Below are 23,256 nucleotides of genomic sequence, written 5' to 3'. Positions count from 1 at the left end.
TTTTTTTTTTTTTTTTTATTTTGAAAGTAAGTTACAGCAATGAAAATTCATTTCGCAATCGATTCATTTCGACGTCTGTGCGAAATCAATTTATACTGAGAAAGTGTAACAAGTATGTAGTGCGAGATAACAAGTAGAAAGCAGATCTCCTGAAAGATGGCGTCAATTTTTCTTTAGAGACAAATCTCGATGCATAAATATCTTGATTTGAAAATAAAGTGACGCCATGCCACGAACGTTCGTCACGTTGCATTACTTTGATCAACTTCAATGTCATCTCACGAGTCTTGCGATGTTACTTAAAAAGTCTGTTATAAAAGGAGGGAAGTAAAGAGTTTTCCATCTGTGAAAATCGGGCACGAATTTTTGCAATCGTCCCACGAAAACATTCGTTACTTTAATGAGAAAAATATATAACTTAATTTATAAATAAATATATAATTTAATTTATAAATAAATGAAATATATAACTTAATTTATAAATAAATGAAATATATAACTTAATTTATAAATAAATGAAAATAGGCTTGTATAGAATCGATGAATTTCATACATCATTTTAACTCTGTATTTCAATTAGTTGAAATCTTCAAAATTTTCAAAAAAATTTGTGAAAATTAACTTTCATTCTTATAGTCTCTCTACATATTTCTTGCTTGGATAAAAAAACATATTGTCACGTTGATCTTCTATCCAATTTTTGCGAGTTCAAGCATCAAAATATGAAAAGAATATTGACGAAACTTAATATTCTTTTCCTTGCTCTCTCTTCCTTCGCTAGAACAGAACCAGAAAAGAATTGAAAACCAACAAATTCTTCCCGTGGTTTTAACAACCAATGCAATTTCATGAATTTGATCGTTGAAACGTTTCAAATGCCGAGGGAAATTTTGTAAAAGGCCAGCCTTCCCCCTCGTCACACTTGAATGAAGAAAGAAAAGGAGGAAATTGGAAACCACGATACAGGACCAATAAATTCTCCACATTGCTCCGATCGCCAATAAAATTTTATGAACTTGACCACTGGAACTTTTCAAATGCCAAGAAAACTTCACGGAAATCTAACCTTCGTTCTTATTCTCCGTTGCCTCACATTTTCCCCTCGGTTGAATAAGAAATGAATTGAAAACCAAGAAACGTAAGACCAAGACCAATTCTCTACGATGCAATTTTAACTTGACCATTGAAACTTTTCCAATTCCACGGAAATTCCATTCGTTCACAAAACCTTATCGGACTAATTTTAATTCAATAATTATACGTTTCGACGCGCTTGTATACGAGATAACTGAATCATCGACTTGTCAACGTTCCACGTGTTTTATGCAAATGTTGCTTCGACCATTGAAATACCAAGAGAATTCCGCGAGAATCTAACTTCAGAAAATCCTCTCCACGCTTGAATAACAAAAGAAGGAGGAAAAAACAAATCGAGAAGCACAGGATACAAGACCAATAAAATTCCTCTCGTAGTTTCGATCATCGACGAACACAGTTTCGTGATCTTGACCGTCGAGAGCTCGACCACTGATCGAGAGAGAGAGAGAGAGAGAGAGAGAGAGAGAGAGAGAGAGAGAGAGGAGACTTGGAGCACCAGTCCTTTCGCGTGAATAATTCCGTACAGTGGTGCAACGACAACTCGACTGAATAATCATGGAAACGGCAGACGATCGGGTTAAACTTGGACGCAGTGCAAAGAGAAGGCCCCGACGAAATGTGTTACACACGTCCTGCAATGTCGTACGAAAGCGTTTGCCCTGCGTCGAGCGTGCACGAATGGTCGCAAACGGACCCGTCTCCCCTAATTATCCACAGTGGCACGAATCGCCCGGTTAATTAGCCAGCGAATCGTCCAACGTTCCAGTTACATACAGGCGATTGACTCGCAACGCGAAACTATCTCGAGCCCGTGCTCGTTAAACGTTCCTCCGCTTCCGGTTCGCCGGTTCGCTAGAAGATTCCTTCGTTTTTATCGCTTTAAATTATGATAGTTGTAAATTATATAACAAGTGTTTCAAATAATAAATATTTTTAATAATAATTATTATTATATAATAAGTGTTTTAAATAATAAATAATAATAATTACTGTATACTAAGTGTTTCAAATAATAAATAATAATAATTATTATTATGTAACAAGTGTTTCAAATAATAAATAATAATCATTATTATTATATAATAAGTGTTTTAAATAATAAGTAATGATAATTACTATATAATAAGTGTTTTAAATAATAAATAATAATAATTACTATATAATAAGTGTTTCAAGTAATAAATAATAATCATTATTATATAATAAGTGTTTTAAATAATAAATAATTACTATATAATAAGTGTTTTAAATAATAAACAATAATAAATAATTGTAAAGTGTTTCAAATGTAGCTTCTTCCAATTCTTAAGTATTTGAAACGAAGATTCCTTCGTTTTCATTGTTTTAAATTATGATAGTTGTAAATTATATAACAAGTGTTTCAAATAATAAATAATAATAATTATTATTATATAATAAATGTTTCAAATAATAAATAATAATAATTACTATATAATAAGTGTTTTAAATAATAAATAATAATTATTATTATATAATAAGTGTTTTAAATAATAAACAATAATAAATAATTGTAAAGTGTTTCAAATGTAATAATTTCTTCCAATTCTTAAGCATTACTATTAGATCACTTATTGTTCTTGAGGATGTCCCTAAAATTGATCGCTTTTCGAAAGATGGAAGTTGGAACTGAAGAGTGTAAATACGTAAAACATACTCTGTGTCAATTTTTAATTTTTGAAAATTTCTGAAGAAAATTTCTGAGATTCTTTTTTTAGAATTGGAATTGGAATTAGAATTATTTGGAATAGAATTGGGTTTAATTAGAACAGAATTGGAACTAGAATTTTTGACAATGTAATTGAATATATATTCTGTATCAATTTTTATTTTTTTTAGAAAATTTCCGAGATTTTTTTTTTAGAATGGAATTGGAATTGGAATTATTTGAAACGGAATTGAGTTCAATTATACCAGAATTGGAACTAGACAATGTAATTGAATATATTCAAGTTTTAATTTTTTTAGAAAATTTCTGTGATTTTTTTTTCTTAGAATAGAATTGGAATTGGGTTCCAATTAGAACAGAATTGAAACCAGAATGTTTCACTAGAATGTAATTGAATATATTCTGTATCAATTTTCAATTTTTTTTAAAAAATTTCCGAGATTTTTTTTCTAATGGAATTAGCGTTCGAGATCTCCTACGCACATTGACACACGAACGATATTTCATCGTGAAAAATGTGTCTACAGGACACGAATTAATTATTTAATTTGTCAGTTTTCACACACCGTCGTCCCTCTTTAATTTTCGTTCGCGAGTTTCACCATTCTCCCGCCAGCAATGAACTCTGGGTTTATAATTGGAAACTCGGCTGGGGAAACTCGTCGAATCGAATCTTCTCGGCGAGTCGCGCGAGCGAACGGAAACACGTAGCACGAGTGGCACGGTTTGTGTCATCCTCGTTACCCCGATTTTTTTCCTCCCCTTTTCCTCATTTCTCCATCTTCCAACACTCGACGTTTAAACCCCCTCGAGTGCCGTGTCCCTGAGGTTTCCCTTCGCTCGCTCGCCTGTCGGTGAAGGGGCGAGAATTTCGAGTGCGCCGCCGCTATAATTCCCCGCGCGTTATTCATTATGCCTTCCTTGACAAATTAACGCCGGTGCAGGAGCCACTGGGGACGAGGAAAACGTTGTTGAATCCGCCGCGGCGACTTTTGCACTCCACCGGAGAATTTCCTTGAAAAAAAAAAAAGAAAGCGCCGAGATCGAGCTCTCTGATAGCGCCGAGTCGTAATCAAATAGAGAACACTTGCTTCTATTTTTACGAGTTGGAAATATCAAGAACGTTGATCGAATTTTGAACATTACGGAGGTTTTCAATCGTATGAGCTCCAATTAGTGCTAATCTCTCGTCAATCAAGTGAGAAATATCAAGTTTCGAATTATGCGTGAATAATTATGAAATACAACGTGAATATTCGTTATAAATATCAATGTAAATAGTCACGTGTTGACCTAAGTTTTGAACAGTAATTTTTTTTTACATAGAACGCTGCTAGAGGATTTCATCTGATCAATGCATCATGATCAAGTAAAAAAAATATACGTTTCGAACTATGAATGTATAATTACGAATTAACAGAAATACTGAATATAAATATTCAGACGTTGATCTAATTGAAAACTCTGAAGAATATGGAACAGTAATTTTTATATGGAACACCATTGTATGAACACTCTGATCAATGCATCATAATCAAGTAAAAAAATTATGGATGAATCTGCTACTTGTCTCGAAGATTAAAATTTTCTCTGAACGACAACAGTACAATTTCCTCCATTTTTTTTTTGCAATTTTTTTCTACAATTGAACTTTGACTATGTTAGTTAAACGACAAAAATCTTAACATTTCGTTATCATAAAATTGTGACAAAAAAAATCGTACAGCGAGTTTCAAGGGTTTCAAACTGTTGCAAAGAGGTTGTTGTTAATGATTAAAAATTTCGAGGAAAATTAATCGTTTGTGAAGATATAATCAATTCGTGCAACGATTACAAATTCGTGAATTCCCATCTACTCGAGACGAACAATTACAACTTGATCTAATTAAGATCGAGAAAAGAAGGAAGAAGAAGGACGTTAACCCAATTGACCTAATACCGAGGAAAATCAATAAGAGGGGGCGAAAGTCATTTTCAAATTTACCGCGTGACGTGGGCGAGCAATAGGTTTCTAAACTTAAAGCTCGTTACCCGAGCTTTTTGAGTCCTCTTTTGCATCAATGATTAACCTTTCGCAGATCAAACGTGCCTGTCAGCAAGTAAAAACTTCGAATTAATATAACCCGTATTTTTTTGACCTTTCATTCGACCCAGCCACATCCAACCATAACGATTTCTATAACTGACGTTTTAAGCAAGTTTCTCCGTTTTTTTTTCTTTTTTTTTTTTTTTTTAATAAAAAATTGTATCGCCAGAAATAATCAACAGGAGATTATTCTAAAATAAAGTGCAAAAATATAAGTAGAGTAAGAAAATAAACTTCAAACATGTTTCGTTGAAAATTATCTTATATACACTCGAGTGTACTTGATAAATTTTCTCGACGATTTTATTCTACATTTTTTACTGAATTAACTAAATTCAGAAAGATTTAACGAACAAATTTTATTTCTCCTCTTTCACGTCGAATCGCCCCTTCATATTTCGTAATCTTGTTACAATTTTTTCAACGAAGCATCTACAAACTTCGTTATACAAATACACATTTTAATAATTCTTGACTTCAAAGCTCGAACGCTGTGAACTCGATCGAACCAAACCGATCGTTCTTTCTATCTCTCCGAAAGTTGCGGAGAAGATTTTGCGTTATAACAGTAATCCGGAAGTTCGTCTTCGAAGAGAGGGGTTGACTGGAGGAGGAACTTTACTTGGTCGTAATACTTGAAGGACACTTGGACAGACATATCTGGGGTTGGTAGAATTCTGGAAACGCTAGTCCAGCCGTGATGGCTTAATCCTCCGCCGGTTTATCGCGATAGATTGCTGCTTTTGGATTATTCTGCGGACTGTGGGAAATGCACGTATTCGCCGCCATTCTCGACTCTCATAGCAATTTGTATCAGCACGATCGTCAGCCAATTCTAAATAAATTTCACGGGCGTATTTGCCGGCCGATTCTAAATAAATTTTACAGCGTACTCGTCAGCCAACTCTAAATAAATTTTACAACGTGTTCGTCAACTATGCTCTAGAGAGATTTCTTAGCACGTTCGTCACCTATATAAATTCTAAATAAATTTTCCAAATTTCAACACGTCGCTCTTTTGAATGGTCTATCGATTTTTGTTTGCTTGGTAAATAGAAATAAAATTTTCATTTTGCAACGACCACGATTTCGAATGTTTTGCAATATACAGCTGTTTCAGTGAAATTTGAAACGCCACGAGAGTACGAGTCACGAAAAGAGAAAAGTGAGAAGGTTAGAAACAGTGGACTAAGTGGCCAGGAAAGGTGGCGAACTGCCTAGACTGGTGGCTGCGTGCGTATGTCAGATTTATAGTAGCCATAAACGAACGTGGAACTTTCCGTACTTGCGTTTCCACACCGGCAAGTTCTCGCGCGCGTTTACGTGTAGTTTCCCACCGTGGCGTCGAGGCATAAACCGAGAATATACGATCGCGGCCTGCAACACCGATGTCCCGACGTATGCTAATTTTCCACGAGCATTAAACTGGCATCGAGGTCGCACACGGGCTAAACAACCACGCCTCTTCAAGACGCCGGTGCTTTGCGGAATGATAATACTCCGCGAGAGAAATACGACAGTTTGTATCGTAGGCGGCGCGAAAGTTATTCGCACGGTCGATGAAGATGCTTTGACCATCGTGAAACGAAAACTTACAAGCGAATCCCAGTTGGATTCGTTTCAAAGTGTGAGCTCTTCGAGTTGGAGAAAATTTTTACATCGAGAAGCAAAGATACTTTTGTTATTAAAGGCTAAATTTAAACGCACACTCCGAACATTTTTTAATAATAATTGTAATTGGATCTGTCACAATTTTGTCCGCCATTTTGTTGAACATGTTGGAGTATAACCATAACATGTGATGTTGAATAAAACGGCGACAGCAGGTTTTCAAAGGCAGAGAGGAGACCTCGAACAGCATTGTCGATTTAGCGGAGAAACAAATTTTTCAACGTGAATTTTTACGATTTTCTTTAACGAAGTTGTAACAATTTCAAATATAGACAATCCTTCATCGAGCGTACAAATACTTTCGTCCAACTCTGTATATATTTTTTGGATTTTCTCGTTTTCTTAATTTTTCATCTGTCTCGTGCGTCATACCGACACAGAGATAAATGCACAAAATATCCACCGCGATGTAAAATTGAACGCCTATACCAGAGAATAAGTTATATTCAATTGAACAGAAATTTATTTCAAATTAAATTAGAAAAAGAGACAAATTAGATTGGAAAAAATGAGTGATAGATGAGTGATTAGGGTATTGAAAATTTACTAAATTATAAAATTATTAAAAACCCAGTGAAACAAAAAATTGTGATACATAATCAGCTGAGAAATAGACTGAAGATGATTAGAAGCTGAAAGAATTACTAAAAGTTACCAATTCGAATTCCGATTTAAAAAAAGAAATTACAAATTTCTAAAATTTACCATTTTCACGCTTCTGAGAATTTTTCTTTTTCAATAAAAATACTCAACGTCGTGATACTTAACTTCGTCCGCTCGATGTCCTGGAATTTTGAAAAAAAAGAAATTAAAAACGCACACCGACTCGCCGCGAGTCTCGCGCAAAATTTGAAAGGCTAAGGCCACACATTGACCACACACCGTGAAGTTCATCGAAAGTAGTGGACCGAGTGGACGGTTAACGAGCTGATATAGTTTAATGGCCGAGGGTTAACATCGAGGCCCCATAATCCCAAACGTAATCCCGCTTTACGCTGCTCGCGCTTAGAGAGAGAGAGAGAGATGCTGACCTTTGAGCACCTAAATATCGGCTAAATCACATTATCGACGCGGTAAATTGCATCTTCCCTTCTATCTTCGATACTGTTGCGCGCAAACCTCATTTTACGATCAACTTCTTGCCCCTTATTAAATACTCTTTCTACGCTGGAATGTTGAAATAATAGTAATTTTCCGCAATGTATTTTAAACGATTTATTTTGACGATGATCACGAACGAATATCATAATTTTGTATAACGTATTTTGAAACCACACTGTTCCCAGCAACGTGGTGTGATGTTAAACGTGTTACAACTTGAAAATTATTTCCTTTTCTTTCTTATACGTATAAATTTTCATTTTGTTCCACTATATCTCGAGTTTCCTACGTTTAATTTTTACATGTATAAATAATTCTGTGTAATATATTTCGAAGTCACGTTGTTTTCTCCCGTGTTTACGCAATGCAGCACGATATTAAATATGTATAAGTTGAAAATTCGTTCAGGGTCCGTCTTTTATAATACAACACAGATCCTTCGCTGAACAAACATTTAATTTCTTTGCTAAACGATTTAATTTGTCTCAAATTCCTTTACTGGACAATTTAACTTGTCTCATATTCAGGGGATCGTAAAATCGCAAGACGTACGTCCAAAAAAATGAATTAACCTTCGCGACAGTCTACAGCACCAGAAAAAAAAGCCACGGAGCTAAACCAGCAAAAACCAGGGATCCTCTGTTGCTCTATAAAAATCGATCTTGCTGGATGTAGACTGAAAAACAGTCTCGCTCGGTGGACTGGTAAACATCGAGTCCCCTGAACGATACAATAGAGAAAGAAAGAACCTAGAGAGAAAGAGAGAATCGGGGAAACGGAAACGAAAGAGAGAAAGAGGTAAGAAAGTGGCGTGTGAAAAATGAACACGAGAAGCTGGACAAGTGTAAGAGGCAAGAATTCGCTTTCAATATCGAGGCTAAAGGCAATTCTCTCTCTTTCTATCTCTCTCTCTCTCTCTCTTCGTCGTTTATTCACTTTCCCCCGTTTTATTGGATTCCAATACTGGCCGCTGCTTATTCCCCATTTATAATTCCCCATCGTTAGGTAGCGGCGACGCGATGACATCGGTTCGATGAAGAGCCTCCACGTGCCCTTTAATGCGCGCCACTCCAATGAATATATATATATATATATATATATATATATATATATATATATATAAATATTTCCACGAGCACTGTAAGAATTCCCTCTATCGGTCACGGTTAAGTGAACAATCCTTTAATAGACATTTATATCGTTAACTTCGACGCGTAGCGAGGCAAGTCAAAGGGGTAGAGTCTTTTAGACTCTCGATCTCTCGAAGAAATCTCCCGACAGATTTCGAGAATTTCCGCCTGTCTGTCAAATCATTTCGAATCTCTTCACTTCTCGAACGATCGAGAGGATCGAACTGAAGCGAGACAATCAGCATTCGAGTCTGACACGAACTCTTGAAAAGTCGAGACAATTTAATTTAAGCAAAGAGAGAATCTTTAATGCTTCCTCTGCATTTTTTCCTTCTTTTTCTTTGTCTTCAATTCTTGCAGCGATCGAACTCGAATTTTATAACGAAAAGTCACTTGAAGCAACAAGACTCACTCACCGATATTTGGGTGCTGCAATTTCCTACATATCCGTGCCTCGCGTTCGAGCTTCTGGAAATCTGAAAAACAAGAGAGAAAGAACGTGTTAGTGAAAATAAAGACAAACTCTTCGTTCAGTTTTGTCGATATTCGATAAATTTGAATAGTTATCAATAAACACATGTTACTACGTTTACTCTCTGATTGATCAGTCATCTCCTAATTTTAGCTACGCAACCAACAGACTAACACAGTATTATTCTCTTCTATCCTATAATTTTTATTATTTGAACAGAATGCCTGTCAGTGACAGAAAAATCATTCTGTGCCAGTAATACAATTTTACACGTGGCTCGAGAATCGAAAGATGAAACAACTGTACATAATACACTTTCGCTAGCAGCGATATTAAAAAATTCAACTCGATCCCTTTGCTCGAATAGACGAACTTTCAAATTGAACAAACTGTTACATCAGTGTCGACAACGTTTGATTTCCATCTCATTTCTTTTTTAAAAAGACTCGTTTATTCGTCACAGAAAGTGTAAAAACAACGATTGGTCGCATACAATTGGCAAGATTGCTTCGAACGTGTCGACGAAGTCGGTTCTCTGTCAACTTATTGTCAGAATGAAGCTGAGCTGTCCTCCTGAATTTCTTTAACAACGAGAGCCTCGTCCTTTTTTGCACAGACTTGGTTTAAAATATCTATCGTTTAAGGAGGAAAGTTTCGGACAAGGGGGGAGAGACTAGACTCCAGTTCGTAAAATATGCCAGCGAGCTTTATCGCGAAAGTTCCGCCGTAACGACGACCAATGGCCACGGGTATAGTCATTACCGCGAGATCGAATTTCCCAACGAGCTCACCCGACGAGTTTCCTCGTGGGTAATTCACCAAGGACCGCGATAAAATTGGATTTGTCGGTGGGCAAGTCATTTCGAGCAAGATTTCCTGTTGCCTTTCTGTTGTGAGCCAGTGCCTGAACGGTCCTCCTTCGAGGACCGACCCTCGGCTTCCACCATCTCCTATTATCGGCCTCGTTCGCTGCTCCTTACTTATTAAATACCATACGTCCTTTCCTCCGGCGAATCTACCTCTTTCGTACAACTGGAAATACTGGAGGGTCAATTATTTTTTATTCACTTCGTTCAGTATTTTCTACCGAGCTCTCTCTCTTTTTTTTTTTAAAAGAGTTTAGAGTACGAGGCATTGACTACGAGGTCTTTGGCGACGTGCTGGTATTTTCTTTTTATATCTGGTCTAGTAGTTGAGTCTTCTTTAAGTAGTTGATAACGTTTTTTTTTTTTTTGTTGTTGTTTCTGGCAGGTTAGATTGTGTTTTGGTTTAATCCGTACTTTATTTCTTATATTTTCGGTATTTTCTGCACTCATGTAGCAGGTGTTGTTGCCCTATTGTCTAAACTATGCAAGAGGTAAGAAACTTTTATAAAAAAATTAAATACCATACTATTAAATACCATAATTTATTAAATGCCATACGTCCTTTCCTCCGGCGAATCTACCTTTTTCGTACAACTGGAAATACTGGAGGGTCAATTATTTTTTATTCACTTCGTTCAGTATTTTCTACCGAAGCTCTCTCTCTCTCTCTCTCTTTTTATATGGGGGTTTAGAGTACGAGGCATTGACTACGAGGTCTTTAGCGACGTGCTGGAATTTTCTCTTTATATCTGGTCTAGTAGTTGAGTCTTCCTTAAGTAGTTGATAACGTTTTTTTTTTTTTTTTTTCTGTTGTTGTTTCTGGCAGGTCAGATTGTGTGTTTTGGTTTAATCCGTACTTTATTTCTTATGTTTTCGGTATTTTCTGCACTCATGTAGCAGGTGTTGTTGCCCTATTGTCTAAATTATGCAAGAGGTAAGAAACTTTTATAAAAAAATTAAATACCATAATTTATTAAATGCCATACGTCCTTTCCTCCGGCGAATCTACCTCTTTCGTACAACTGGAAATACTGGAGGGTCAATTATTTTTTATTCACTTCGTTCAGTATTTTCTACCGAGCTCTCTCTCTTTTTTTTTTAAAGGAGTTTAGAGTACGAGGCATTGACTACGAGGTCTTTGGCGACGTGCTGGAATTTTCTCTTTATATCTGATCTAGTAGTTGAGTCTCCTTTAAGTAGTTGACAACGTTTTTTTTTTTTTTGTTGTTGTTTCTGGCAGGTTAGATTGTGTGTTTTGGTTTAATCCGTACTTCATTTCTTATATTTTCGGTATTTTCTGCACTCATGTACCCAGGTGTTGTTGTTGCCCTATTGTCTAAACTATGCAAGAGGTAAGAAACTTTTATAAAAAAATTTTATTCTCGAGCAATCGACACGTGTCACGGGAACGTACGATGGTAGGAAACTTTCTGTCAAAAAACGTGGAAAAAGAAAGGAAGAAAAAAAGAAAGAAATCCTTTCTTTTCGTTGACTTGCATACGTGTGGTCACGTATGCCTCCGGCAGGGTGCAGTAGGTAACGAGTTTAACGCAAACAAGGGTGGCTCGTTAACCGTTCAGCCAGCTTCGTCTAATCTTGGCCAACGGCGACACGAAACGTCACTCTGCGTACATATCTACAAATCGTCCTTTCATTTGAAAAAAACAAGAGAAATCTGACAATAAGATCGAAATGATATCAAACTAGAAACAAAGAGCTATTACTTTTTCCTACATTATTTAATTCTACAATCTAGTTGAAATTATTTAATTCTACATTATTTCATTCGACAATCTATTGAAAAGACTTATTATTCTTTTCTACATTATTTAATTCTACAATCTATGGAAATTTTATTTCATCTGATTCCATTATTTATATTCTTTTTTCTTTAATTCTTTTTACATGGAGGTTTTCAAATTCAATTTATTGTCGAGATTTTGTTTCTTTATTCTTTTACTTTTCGATCACGCGTTTTAGTAGATTTCTGATGAAAAATTATTATTATTATCGATAATCCTCGTCAAATTTCGTTTACTGATGTATGTAAAATAGATTTTAATGAATCTACGTCGAAAAATTCTCACGGTATGATAAAATATTCTCGTATTTTATATTATAGTATTACACTTTAGTTGCTAAATAAAATATTTAATGTCCGACAAGAAAATCAGTTCACAGAGGTCAAGAATTAAAAAAGAAAAATGTTTTTTAAAACAAAACAAAATTTCCACACGATCCAACGAAATGTTCAATTCATTCTAAAAGAATCAGTCCCTCGAACGATCATTTTACCTCAGTCTCAAAGTTCGAAACGAGCACTGAACCATCGCATTTTTTCCAAAAAAAATTCTCAAACAATGTTCCAAAGACAAATACCACTCAATCCACCTATAGACAGGTGAAATGACCCACTTTCCTCTCTTTCATTCGTTTTCTCCTCCCTCGTCAAGCATTCCGTCCTCCAATTTGCTCCTCCTCGTGTAGCTACAGTATTCTTCTTGTCGGTAGATGCTCGTTAATTCCGGTTGTTTAGACGCGCGGATACGAATGAAGTCTCTGTCTCTCCGTCACCGTGCTGGCGATTTAATTATAGGCGAGAAAGACCGAGGAGGACGAAGAATCGGAGAGCAGAATGCTAGACTGATTTCCTTTTTCGTTTTTTTCTTTCCTTTCTTCTTCTTTCGACGACTTTCGTTCGAAGCCAAGCGAGATATCTCACGCGCTGGATAAACGGATCCGGCTACAGCTAGTGGTGCTTCGAAACGCTTTCTTAAGCGTATTAAATTATTAAGCGGCCACGTCGATTCTGTGAAATTCTATTTTCACCGGAGCCGAGACGCTTAGCTCGACGACTTGGTAATTATTCCGAGGTTTCGCGAAGCGATCGTTATTCGAACGATCGGGTATTTTGTTTTCTGCAAGAAAATATACGAAATATGTACGCTAGTTCGTTAATTATGATTATTTCCAAGTATAATTAATTATTGGTTCCATACTTCAAGATAATAAATAAAATAAACGAAAGTCATCAATTTGAAATTGTAACGTGCTTTAAACTGTCGAATGGGAATGTATATCTTTTGGAAGTGAAAAACTATCATCTTATTTTCGCAGGTATAATCATCCTCTGATCAATTGTACCACGATTTCATACTCTGTACAATAAATGTACGAATTAATAATTAAATAATTGTGTATACATATGTATATATACGTGTGTTGTATACGTATACATAATTATTTAATTATTATATACTATAAATATTGTATATTATATATTATATACTATTATACTATAAATATTATATATTATATATTATTATATTATAAATATTATATATTATGTATTATTATTATAATATATATACTTAATATAATAAATTCACTTTACAATACATTTTATTTATACTTTTTGCACTAAATACTGTGCAAATAAAACTTTATAACGATATACATTTCATACTTTTCATAACGGACACACCTGTGTGTACATATATTATACAATATTATACAAATTCACCCTTTACCCTTCGTCGAACCTCGTTCCATATCTTTCCATTATCGCGGACATTTTCGATACATCTGAATACACATGGTCGCTGAAAGTATACGGATCCCCGGGAACCCGTAGGAATTGCAAAGAATACATCGCAAAGAAAATCCCGCGGAAATCCTCTTTCAGCGCGGACTTATCAACCACCTTATCGTCCACCTTCATGGAGCAACTTCTCCTCCTTCTCCTCCTCCTCCTCCTCTGCCTCTAAAAGCAACGACAGTGGATCGGCGAGACAAGCTCACCGTCTCCGGAGATCCGTTTCCAGTCGTCTAAAACTAAGAAAAGCCACGGATAAAGCTTCATGAATCAAATTCCCGCGGAATTCGTCTTCCTTTCATTCTCGTCCTCGCCGCTACGAGTACCTCCACCGTGGCTCGACGAAAGAAAAACGACGTCTTTGGGAAGAGAGCACATGTTTTGTTGATTTGCAAAATCAAAAATGTACACTTGCAGGGAGATTTACAGCGTATAACAGTGTTTATTTGTAAATTAAAGATAATAATAAATTAGGAATAATTTTCAGATTAGCCTTCAATTTCACTCAATTTAATTGTAACAGTCGTTGCTCGTTGCCAGTGTCAATGAAATTTCAAAATATTACGTGATATATGTGCGTACGCAATTTCTATGAAGTATGTATGTGTCTATGTTGACGTTTCATTAAATATTATGTTTGCAATAAATGTCTCACGAGTTCATTTTTCTCAAATTTAATAACCATCGCCGTCTAGTGATAATAATTTAATTTATTGTAATGTAACCTACATTCTAAGCTAAATTGACATTTAGTGTGCTTGTTGTTAAATTATATTATAAATTACGTTATGTTAACGTATAATATAAATTATATAATATATGAGAATATTATATGATAAAATATATTATAATAAATAAATTATGTTATGCTGAATAAATTAAATTATGTTAAATTATATTATACATTTAATTGTGTCATCAGATTCAAACTTAAGTAAAATAAAATTTTGTACAGTACCAAAAAACATTATATAATATATTTAATATATTAATATATTTTATATATATTATATATATATTAATACATTTATTTAATATATTAATATATTTTTGCAACTTCATCGCGATATCTCAGTTCGCACCGATATCTTCAGAGAAACTTTCATCGTTTCAAGTTCATGCGCGCGTCCTCGTTTTTTTTTTTTTTTTAATTTTTCTTTTCTCCAACGTGACGCGGAAAAAACAAAAGAAAAACACACACACACACAGGGACGTGTATCGCCTCTGTATCGGTCGAAGATACACATTATAGCAAAATGCACCGCGTTTATTCACCAGAGGACACGCGTGTTCTTATCACGCCCGAGAGATCAAGGGCTGCACCATGCATCCTTTCCCTTCGCCCTTTCTCTTCACCCCCCATCCATGCAGCCGAGCGACGCGTCGAGGGTGAAAGAGTTTTTTGCCGATTTTCGTGACATTCGTGCTTCATCGGCCAGCAAAGCAAACCAGGATCGGCCTTGCAACGCGCCACGATCTCGCAAGTCCTCTCTCAAAGCCAATCACCCGATTTCTGTGTACGCAAACAACCAAGATCCCGTGCGCCCTCTTATTTTTATCCCTGGATGCTGTATCGACTTCCTCTCGTAGACGAGATGCTGCTTTATATATTGTACTTTACAGGGTGTTGCGTTGTTTTTCGTACGAAAATCAGTCGAGGACAGAGAATAATATATATGTGTATATTCTTAATTTAATTTTTAATAAAAGGGAATAATATATTTTTTTTTTTAATTTTTCTCGTGGACAAGGGTGCTTTATATTGTACTCTACAGGGTGTTGCGTTACAAAAAGATTCCATATACAAAAATCAGTCGTGTATATATATATGCGTGTGTATATTTTTTTATATATAATAAAATATTTTATATAATAAAATATAATAAACATAATAAAATATTTTGTATAATATTTTATATAATAAAATATAATAAAAATAATAAAATATTTTGTATAATATTTTATATAATAAAATACAATAAACATAATAAAATATTTTGTATAATATTTTATATAATAAAATACAATAAACATAATAAAATATTTTGTATAATATTTTATATAATAAAATACAATAAACATAATAAAATATTTTGTATAATATTTTATATAATAAAATATAATAAACATAATAAAATATTTTGTATATTTTATATAATAATAAAATATATATAATAAATATAATAAAATATATATATATATTTTAATTTCGAATTTCATTGAAAAAAGTTCATTCAAAAATGGAAAATGAAAGATCATTTCACTTGGAATGGAACAATTTAGGAAAAACTTATTCCTGTGCTCAAATTAACGACGATGTATTTCAACATATCTGTTACATGTACACAATTGCAATACATATAATATCGTAATATATGTGTAATATATAAAAATATATATTCAAGTCCGTAATTCGTGGACTGATACCTATGAAAATAATTCGAATAATTCTGCTTTGATCATTGGCTCAGATCTGAAACGATCCATTCCCTTTCAACCCTTTCGTTCGTGGGATCGATTACCTGTTCGCGACGTCCGGTGCAACGACCGACGATCGTGAAAATTCCACTCCATTCATAAATCGGATTTGCTTTCGTTTTTTTCTCCCTCCTCCTCCTCCTCCTCCTCCTCCTCCTCTTCTTCTTCTTCTTCTTCTTCTTGCCCCTCCGGTTGTCGGCTGTTTCTATTTTAATCCCACACAAATGGTAAATAGGGAGGAACTTCTTGTCCACTTGGAGAACTTGACCCAGTTACACGAGGTATTCTCTCCCTCTTTGAACTGTATCTCTTCTCCGCTGGCTCGAATATCTCTAAGTTTCTGTCGCGGACGAATTCTAATTATCAGTTAAGAGTGCTAACTGTTCTATAGCGTGTACGCGATACGTCCCGAAAGTTTCACGCGCCATTATCTTCGCCCCCGTGCCCCGTTTCGAATTCCAACGCCCCGATTTCTATAATTATCGTTCCGCAGCACGAAAGATTTCGCTCTGCCTCCGCGAAGAAGTTGGACTGACAAAGTCGGTTGGAGGGTTGAATGTGTATTCATTTTATCGTAAATGATATCATGTGTACTATGTATCGTGTTTTATTTAAAAAATAAAATTTAAAATGTAAAATCAACAATACACTAATAATAATAAATTTCACTGTATGAAGTATTTGAAAAGACAAAATAGTATAATATATTCTTATTGTTGGTATATAATATATAGTATATAGTATATAGTATAATGTATAGTGTATAGTGTATAGTACATAGAATATAGTATAATATATAGTAGAATATATTCTTAGTATACTCTAATATAAATTTCGTTGTATAAAGTATTTGAGAATACAAAATAGTTATTATACTATATACTATTCTTAGCATATAATATAGAATTCTCTATAATATACCAGTACCCATTATAATATAATATATTATAAAGAATGATAAAGTATACTAAGAATATACTAATGATAGAGTATACTGAGAGTATATTCTTAGTATACTCTATCATTCTCTATAATATACCAGTACCCTTTATAATATAGTATATTATAAAGAATACTGGTATATTATAGAGAATGATAGAGTATACTAAGAATATATTATACTATATTATACTAGTATAATATATTCTTGTTATACTAGTATATAATATAATATATTCTTAGTATACTCTATCATTCTTTATAATATACCAGTATCCTTTATAATATAGTATATTATCTATCATTAGATAGATAATATATAGTATATATAGTCAATCATTCTCTGTAATATACCAGTACCTTTTATAATATAGTATTATAGAGAATACTGGTATATTATAGAGAATGATAGAATATACTAAGAATATATTATACTATATATTATACACTTTGAAAATTACTTTTCTCGTGTCATCTCCGCAACAAAGTTAGAAAATTAACCGAATAGTGGCTCTCTTGTTTTCGTTTCGAGTAAGATTTGCAATATTCGATGGAAACAGGGGAGAGAGGAAAGAAATTGATAGACTCGAACAAAGTAGAGAAGGAGAGTGAAACGTGCGAACGTTCCCAGGTTCACCTTCAACTGGCCGTGTCGCGAATTAGAATTTCAAACGACGCCAAACTGCTAACGAGACTACGAAGAGAGATTCGATTAATTATTCGGCGAACTCTGGAAGCAACTGGAAAGATCATACCAATTCTAGAGTGACCAGTCGAAATCTACGCGATCTACGCGATGGCGAGCGAGATCCAACCGTAGATGAACGAAAGGCGGAGAACAACTATTTACTATGAATCGAAAATGTTGTTATCTAATCTCTCGTATACTGTCTGATTTGAAAATATTTCTCGTTCAATCCTGTTTCAAGTGGAGAGCATTTTGCGGCGGTTTACTTCTTTTTAATTAATAAATATTACGAGGTTTAATGTCAACAATAATTATTTATTTGATTTACACATGATTTCCCGAGCGCTTACTTTACAAGCACAACTAAAACTCCTTTTTTTCTTCTTTTTGCCACCGCTGTTTGAAAATGCCCGCGCTTTCGACAATCTCTCTACCTTCACTACGTAATTTTTCATTTGTTACTAAAAGTAACAAATTTCCAAAGACGACCGATTTATCCTTCCAACAGAAATTCCAAAATTTCAAATGAAATTTCAGAAGAACGAACAGCAGAATTCGAGATTATTTTCATTCAATCATCCTCGGAGATGGAAGATCGGAATAGATATATTTCGACCAATTCTAAGATCTGACGAACGTGCACCCGCAGGAATATAGATCGAAAGAGGAAGCTGGAGATGGAGCAATCTCCTCCGCTGTTTAAAAAAACAAATTGTTCCCGTTCCCGCGAGGCCGTGCATGAAAATACAGCGTCGGGCTCGTAAATATGAACGTGTAAGGGGCATGTTTGTAAAACACGAAAACTGAGCGTGAAACAGCTCGAGTGCTGTTTAAAATACGACCGGCATTATGTTCGGACGGAAGCTAGACACTTGTTACGTTCTTTCCACTTGATCCACGACAACGTGAACGCCACTTGCCTCGTTAATAGATTGCGCACGTTCGATCTCGCGTTTCTGGTCAAGCTGATTTAAGAAGAAGGAAGCAAAAGGTTGATTTTACAGTTTACATCAAGTATAATACACGTTGTAACAACCGTCTCGTATTTTGGACGTTTTATACATTTTATTTTTTTATTTTTTTTTTTTATTTCATATCGTACGCGTTCTGCGTCGACAACTCGCCAAAGAAAAACGACGCACGATATTTTCTCGAATTTGTTACATGTTCATGGTACAGAAATGTATATAAAACTCTGCGTCGAAATACGCAAATACGGTGCAGTTCACGAAGTGTATGGGGGTGTAAAAATATTTCTGAACTACTTTGGTCAGCCTGCGTTTCGTGAAACGAAAACAATAAACGGGTGACAACTTAATGTTCGCCAACATGTCTTGAAAATCGGCAGGGAAAACTTCAAAAATTCGAAACGTCGCTCGTTCAAAAAAGCTGTCTTCGACTTCAGTTTCTCAGAAACAACGTCGGCACAACGATATTAAGGCGAAATAAAAAAAATTGGCAACTCCCTGGGAAGACAATTTCTAACACTCAATTCTCGAGAATCTCTATACTCTTTAAGAAGTGGAAATTAACGGAATATATGATTTGAAAAATCCAAGAATTACCTTCTTCGACGATAAAATGGAAATTTCTCACTTCTCTTGGAAAGTTTTCATCGTGCCCGTCTGTTAAAACAACGCCAACTCGACCGACGAAAATCGTAGAAGCGAATTTCCAGAAAATCTCCTGCCTCGTGTCCCCAGAAATTCGAACTCGCGCATAAAGGGGGAAAATGCATAAAAGTCGGGAAATCCCGCGGCAAACGAGAGCAAACACATAACTCGCGGAGCGGAAAGTTTCCAATTTCCAAACAACCTTCGCTACCCTCTGCTCTTAAATGAAACACAACGCCCCGACATCCATAAAACCTAATTTTCAACGAAACCACCCTCCTCGCGTTCCCCAGTCTTCCGACGTAACTCCCGTAAAATCAATGCTCGCGTCTCGCCCCTCGGTTCCCCCATTTCACCCTCGAACAACATCACCGTAACATGCGACGTAACGCGTAATTTCACGCAGTGCAGAGGTGCGTGAAGCGACAGCAATTTTAATCGTTAAATTAGTTGGTTACGTAGCTCTGTTATGAATCATAATTTACATAATTCTTTCAAGCGAGTCCATCTATTTTATAAGAAATTGTACGATCCACGAGGAATGGCGAAAATTATAAAGTTAAACGTCGCTTATTGAACGATTTGCAAAATCAATGCAATTTACGAAATGAATTTGTACGATTTGTTAAAATAAATTTGAAAATATTAACAAGTATTAATTGTAAATGTACTATAAATAAATTAATTAACTAGAGTGTACGAATTCCTTCTTCATTCATTCAAAAATACACCATCTTTTGAATCGTAATTATATTATTATATCACCATTAATTATATTAGTGTATATTATATATTATTACATATTATTATTGTATATTATATATTGTTATATATTATTACTGTATATTATATATTATTACATGTTATTATTGTATATTATATATTATTATTATATTATTTATATACATACTATATATATATTAAAACTGATTCAATTACATTACATCAAAAATATTGTAACAAAAATTTTGGCGACAGTACACGCGAAACAATATCAGTTGTATTAAAATTGAATCGTATACCTGAATATGCGTATGTACATCTATCAAATTATCAATTATGTTATATAAAAAATATATATATATAAATATAAATATATATATATAATAATAAAATAAATAATGTATAATAATATATAATAATAAAATATATAATATATAATTATATATAATAATATATGTATAATAATAAAATAATAAAATTTCAATGTATTATAATAATATATTACAATAATGAAATATATTATACATATATATATATATATATATATATATATATATATATATATATATATCGTAATAAACTTTCAAAAAAAAAACTCTTCCAAAAAAAGAACAAAAGTCTAAGAAGAACCTCCGCGTTCTACGAAACCCGCGCTCGCTCGATCCCCGGAAACCACTCTCCCCCCTCCCCCCACAAGACAAGTATGGTTTCCGACGACAGGCGAGCACGCATCCGACAATACCGCCGACATTAAGGCTGACTATTTCGAGGGAATTAATTCACCGACGTCGGCGTGCTTCTATCTTTGGGCCGGCAGTTCCAGTTTCTCCGCAGAGGCGAAGGTGAGAGGAGGGGGCGAACAGAAGAAGAAGAAGAAGAAGAGGAGGAAGGGGAGAGAGAGAGAGAGAGAGAAAGGAAGAAAAAAAGATTGCAGTAGGCAGTGGGAAGATGAGCGAGCCACTCTCGACGCGCGCGTATACAGCTTAGTTACCCTCTGTCTTTCTCTGTGAGTTGGGGTTCCACTCTCTGTCTCTCCCGTTGCCGGGGCCGAGAGGGATGGCACCGCAGCACCCTCTCTTGCACGACCTTGCTCCAGTAACCTCTTGACCTACCCCGCCGCCACGGACGCCGTTCAACCGCACGTTTCTGAAACGAATAAAGCGCGACCGATTCCGCTGTTTCACCTTGAATCGGCCGTCCCGATCCGCTGAATGCGGAAACAACTGGACCACAGGGGGGGGGGGGGGAAAAACGTCCGAGCGAGGCTGATTTTTCTCTCGTGAGTGACGAGGGTTCGATAGAATTATTCGAGTGATTATACAGGGTGTTTCTCGTAACCTTGTGGTACCCACTTCGGGAGCTGATTGTACGCCTAAAAATAATGAGAAAAAAAAAGTCATATAAATATATGTCCTATGTCTGTCTTCGTTTATGATATATAACGAATTTTCTGTTTTAATTACTTTTACAAAAGATGCTCGAAATGATCACCTTGCATTTGAAGACAAGCCCGCACGCGTCTTGTCATTGATCTAGTTACTCTCTCTCTCTATCGTTCCTGGTGTTTCTCGAATTTGTCGGAAGCCTTGCTCTATTCTATTTCGTAGTATTTCAGTATTTTCAATCGATGTTGCGTATACNAATTGAATATACCATCCCTGGTAAAACTAGCTTACTAGAGTTTGCTCTGTTTATAAAATTCATTATATCTCATAGACGAAGGCAAATAGGACATATATTTATATAACTTTTTTTCATTATTTTTAGTACAATCAGCTCCCGAAGTGGGTCCCACAAGTTACGAAACACCCTGTATAGTTTCAAGATAAATATATATATATATTATACTAGTGTATATGTAAGTATATGTATATAAGTAGTGTCGTTAGATCGTGGATTTTTGTTTTTACGAATAAAACTGAAGATGTGAAGAAGTTTGTAAAGAAAGTTGACGAGTATCGGGACAATTGCTTGTTCCATTTATTCTCAAATTCGTTTATAATTTAATCATGACTCATTATACGCGATTTCGTATAATGAATGACAATGTATTGAATGTTTAAATAATTTCACGAATCATAGTATTTTCAGTAGCTGTTTCTTCGAAGCAGAACAACCGACATCATCGAATACTTAACATCTATTAAGAATGTTTTTTATTATATATTACATATTTTATTATATATTATATATTGTATAGAACATTTTTGTTGGTTGATGTTCGATCACGGTTTTGCACTACTTTGGAAAAGATGAAGGAAATGCATAATTTACGAAAGTATTTCATATAAGATACTTCGTATCAAACGAAGGCATTCTATATAAAATGTCTAAATACTTTTATAAATCTCTGAATCACATTTCTATCGACTTCTCCAAAGTAGAACAAAACTGTCACTGATCAGACATCAACTAACAATAAGAATGTTCTATACAACATACACACTATACGAGTTTTCTATAATAAATGTTCAAATACTTTCATGAAGTACTATAGCTTCATCGACTATTTCTTCTTCGAAGTAGAACAACACCGTTATTGGTCAGACAGCCTCGAATTCCCTAATCTCCAACGAGCAGAGAAAAGAATACAGATACAAATTTTGATTGAAAAACGATATAAATGTATTTTTTAAATACAATACTGTGAAATACAGAACAAATGTCAAACTACGGATTCGTGAAAAATTCAGTGACGCAAAGATTCAAGAAATCTTAACATTTCGTCATTTAATCAACCTAATGCTCAAAGTTGAATAAAATGGCGACAGAAAGTCGTAGAGCAAATTTTAAGGGATCATTGCAAAGAGGAAACATTATACTTCGAGACCTTGGCAGATTTAATCGTGGGAAAAAATTATTTAATATTTTCAAAATTGACAATATCGGAGAACAAAAGCATCCCTGCTTCCTCTACTCGTCACATGTTAAAAACATTTCTGAAGAAAAACTGTTAAACTGGAAGTTTCATACTTTGAAACAAGGCCAATTTGACAATATAAAAATTTAAAATTCTCGTCAAACTTGCAAACTTTCATCCACCTTTGTACACTACTTGTCTATATCGAAATCAACATTAATTTTGACAAAAAAAAAAAAAAAAAAAAAA

The 23,256-nt window shown here is 34.7% G+C and overlaps 1 protein-coding gene across 1 annotated transcript in view; it reads right to left on the bottom strand.

Moving 5' to 3' along the window:
• Positions 1 to 9,181: 9,181 nt before the first annotated feature.
• The window catches only part of LOC122537657 (calcium/calmodulin-dependent protein kinase type II alpha chain-like), a 94,481-nt gene continuing 80,406 nt past the window's right edge, over positions 9,182 to 23,256 (bottom strand). Inside the window, exon 3 of the mRNA XM_043671019.1 lies at positions 9,182 to 9,249. Coding sequence (XP_043526954.1) covers positions 9,182 to 9,249 — 68 coding nt within the window. The remainder of the gene's footprint in view (positions 9,250 to 23,256) is intronic.

Source organism: Frieseomelitta varia, unplaced genomic scaffold, assembly GCF_011392965.1.
Source record: "Frieseomelitta varia isolate USP_RPSP 00005682 unplaced genomic scaffold, Fvar_1.2 scaffold_923, whole genome shotgun sequence".
NCBI classification, from domain to species: domain Eukaryota; kingdom Metazoa; phylum Arthropoda; class Insecta; order Hymenoptera; family Apidae; genus Frieseomelitta; species Frieseomelitta varia.
Note: the sequence above shows the minus strand (reverse complement) of the source record. Positions and strands in the feature narration are given on the sequence as shown.